At 29.1% G+C, this 3,946-nt stretch overlaps 1 protein-coding gene across 1 annotated transcript in view; it reads right to left on the bottom strand.

Moving 5' to 3' along the window:
- Positions 1-2,730: 2,730 nt before the first annotated feature.
- Positions 2,731-3,946, bottom strand: part of LOC112513657 (NAC domain-containing protein 90-like) — a 4,243-nt gene continuing 3,027 nt past the window's right edge. The window contains exons 2-3 of the mRNA XM_025119991.1: positions 3,383-3,675; positions 2,731-3,045 (exon numbers count right to left, since the gene is read on the bottom strand). Of these exons, the coding sequence (XP_024975759.1) occupies positions 2,740-3,045; positions 3,383-3,675 (599 nt within the window). The 3' untranslated portion in view covers positions 2,731-2,739. The remainder of the gene's footprint in view (positions 3,046-3,382; positions 3,676-3,946) is intronic.

The following is a 3,946-nucleotide window of genomic DNA, read 5'->3' as shown; positions in this document are numbered from 1 at the left end:
GGGGGGAAGTAAAGGTTATAATATAAAATCCTAATTTTTAACATAGATAATTTTTTTTTTTACTTTTTCACTGGGGTCCTTAACCCCCCCCCCCCCTTTTAACCATTGGATCCGCCTCTGGTCGTTAATGAAATTTCAGTTGCTGTTTCAAAAAAATTACTCTAGTTTGCGTCCCAAGCTTTACCGTATAGAACTTAAGTTTATGCCAAAATTGTGCATGATATGTAAAAGTGCTACAATAATCTTATATGATGCTTTTGGACGTCTTAACCCATTTTTTAGAACATTTCTGAAATAGTATCGTATTAATTTTTGATAGGACGTTTCAGAGAAATGTCATATGAATCTATATTTTTATAGACCACTTGTTTTATAAGACATATTCGAATAAGGTCAAAAAAAATTATATGACCTTTTATTCCAAAAGTGTTGTAAAGAATTTGTTAAGATGCTCAATCAAAGATTATAGTGTTCTCGTTTTGACATCATATAAACCTAATTTTGTCGTAGTATTTGTGTAAAATAAAAACTATAAAATTCTTGTTTGGTATAACTTAATTAATTCAAAATTTTATTAAGTTAGATATTTTAGAATAAAATTTTTATATAATTTATTTTAATTTTAATGAAGGCTTTTTTGGATAAAAATAATTAATTATTAAGTACTTTTTTGTGTGGATAATTAAGGAAATGATTAGTATTATGTCGCATTCATTAAAACTTAGTGATTATCGTGTATGTGATATCGTGTTTATAAGTTATGTATTAGTTAGTTTTATGTGATTAATTTTTTTTAAAAACTTGTACATATGTTAATAATAAGTTGTAAACTTGAAATTAAAAAATGTATGCTTAGTAACAAAGCTTAATAAGTTTTTTTTTAACGTAAACGGTTTATAAAATAATACAGATATAAATTGAACAAATATAAACATAGAAACCCTTTTAAAGAAAAAAAATAGATAAACCAACCCTTATTGGCATTTTCATAGTTAATAAGAAATTTGTAAATAAATAAATGAACCACAAGGATGGTGCTTGATTGGTTTAAACTTGGCTTCAAAGGTCAAAAGTACCAGGATGTCTCAGGTTCAAATCCAAGGAGGAATAAAAATCCCCTTGTGGCCACGGAGGTTCAAATGCGATGACTCCGGCTATCTGCAAAATAGGTGGTCGCCCTGGGATTAGTCCGTTCGCATAGCGGGTTGGATATCCATGTTAATAAAAAAAATTGTAAATGCCCTACATTGTAGGCATGAGTATATTTGAGTAATATTGAATTCAGTGAAACTCGTGAGAAGATCTTATGAACCATTTGTTGGAATTTTTTTTTATCTGATTGTACTTCAATAACACAGTTATAAGAGAGATCTCAGATGTGCATTTCACATACCTTTACATGCCTTCACATACCTTCATTATTGCATACACAAGAGAAATTCCTAAACCTCACTTATCTTCGAATGAAAAAAGGTTGATCTTAAATATATATTCACTAAACTTCACATACCTTCAACACTGAACTTTCATAAGAAAAGTATTGAAACTTCACATACATATATAATTTTTGGACTTTCATAAAAAAATACATGAATAGTTGTTGTCTAAAAACTAGGACATTTACCAACAAACGATACATAACAAATTTGGATAAAAAAAAACAAATAAGAAGAATGATTCAATATCTTATGAACAACCGAATAACATATGAAAGCACATGCAAGTAACTCCCAAGTTTAGTGTGGTTCCACCATCGGAAGGTAGTGTTCGTCCACATACGAACAAAGGATCTTTGTTATCTAAAGAGAAACCGAAAACCGAATAAAGGTTACAAAAAAATCGCAATCTCTCAAAGCTAATGATAACATTTTCTATCTGTTTCTCTCTGATTTTGTGATAATTAGTTAGAAACATATATAAAAGGTGTATTATATAACAACTTCAAGAAATCCCAATATAATCTGGATCCTAATATCAAGGCAGGATTGTGCTTTTTATATGCAACACAATTGTGCGATCTTTCAAGAAAAGTTTGTAACTTGTGGATGTTCGCAGATGACCATTTGCAGACTCCCGTCACCTCTCGTGTTCCAGTTTTTGTTGTTTTGGTATTTTGTATCACTTTCTTCAACATTCAAAATAATTTCAACTCCTAATTTAATTTTTCAGAATTAAAACTATATTTAAATGAAAGTATTAGTTTCCAGATATATACATATATATATATATATATATATATATAATGTGTGTGTAAGGAATTTTCTAAATGAAAACTATAAATATTTTAAGAATGTGAGAACCAACTATTCATGATATTATTATTTATTCATGATATATAATTAACCTAAATATTCATGGGTATTATGAATAATGAATATAATGTATTTTCATTACTAACAATATCAGTAATTCTTTTATCATAAATATCATGCATTTTCATTATAAATTATTTGTTTTTCCATCACATGTTTACATTAAGAAGAAACATGTATAATTTATTCAAATTGTTCATATATACCATAAATCTATACAAATTATAATTTAATTACATATATAATTAGCTAATGCTGCTATTTAAAATCGAACTTAATTACATAATTACACATAATTATCATATTACATGTTGATATTATTGTCTATAACAACTATGCCTTTCAACTAAGAATTGAAGTTCTATTAAGAAAAAACTAAGCATTATTAAAGCATTCATTTTCTTGTTTTACGTTGAAATGCAAGAACTTATAACAAACTATAATAATGTTCTTCCCAATCCCACAAAGGTTGATCATCAAACTCCCTCATAAGGCCAGAGCTACTCGTATGATCTTGTGACGAGTTGTAGTTATTATCAGATGAACATATTGTCCTCTCTATTGCCGCTCGATGGTTGCTATAAGTTAATGTGGTTGCATGATGATCGTTGTTGTGTAAGCTTTGCTGAATTGGTCTTGGCTCCGTAACCACGACTCCTGATGGTCTTCTGTCAAATGCCCTCAAACAATTTGATTTTATATACACTCGGCATATGCTTAATTCTTGCATCAACTGCATTTTATTAATCATATTTGATGTAACAAAATGAATTAGAATAATTAAAACAGAAATTGAGGGAGTAATGGTAAATGTTTTTAATTATCTGAAATTTGTTTGACATTTTCTTATGAAAAATATTTTTTTGTATTTCTCTGTATATAGTAATATATGGTAAGATAGTTAACTTAATACAAGTTTTCCTTTATATATTATATATACAAAACCAAGTTTCCAATTTTTAGGGTTATTTTATAAAATTATGTAACCTAATTTTGTTGTCAAAATACATAAATTTGTTTCCCAAACACCATACGATTCACAAATGAAATTGAAAGTTATGAAACGATACCTTGATTTTAGGTTTAGTTGTTGAGGAGACTTCTTCTTGAAAAGCCTTGTATTCGTTCATTTTCCATTTGGTTTTCTTTCCGGTGGGAGCTCTACCGTTATAGAAAACCATGGTTCTCTTGATTGCAATACGTCGATTACCAGAAGAGTAGACGACACTTGGAGATCCAGTGGCCTTCCAGTAGCCAGATTTCGTAAGACGGGATGTCCGCCCTCCTCTTGTTTCTTTCTCTTGTCTAGGAATGAAAAAGAACCATTGCTCCGGATCTCCTTTACATAGCTCTCCTGCATATTCTGTGAATCACAAACGAAGAAAGAAAATACAATTATCAGGACCAGTCGATCTACCGATGATTATATATATATATATATATATATATCTATACTATCTTATAAAACATTTGGCTAAAACTCTTAAAAACTCTTAAAACTCTTAAACTCTTAAAAACTCTTAAAACTCTTAAAAACTCTTAAACTCGTTCATCCCTATCCGATTTCATCCCATATCTGAATTCGTGTAACTAACTGTAGATAAACACAATCAAATACAAGATAAACATCTCAT

Source organism: Cynara cardunculus (genome assembly GCF_001531365.2).
Source record: "Cynara cardunculus var. scolymus isolate 2C chromosome LG 5, CcrdV1, whole genome shotgun sequence".
Classification (NCBI taxonomy): Eukaryota; Viridiplantae; Streptophyta; class Magnoliopsida; order Asterales; family Asteraceae; genus Cynara; species Cynara cardunculus.
The sequence above is the reverse complement of the archived record's forward strand: the minus strand, read 5'-3'. Positions and strand labels throughout refer to the sequence as shown.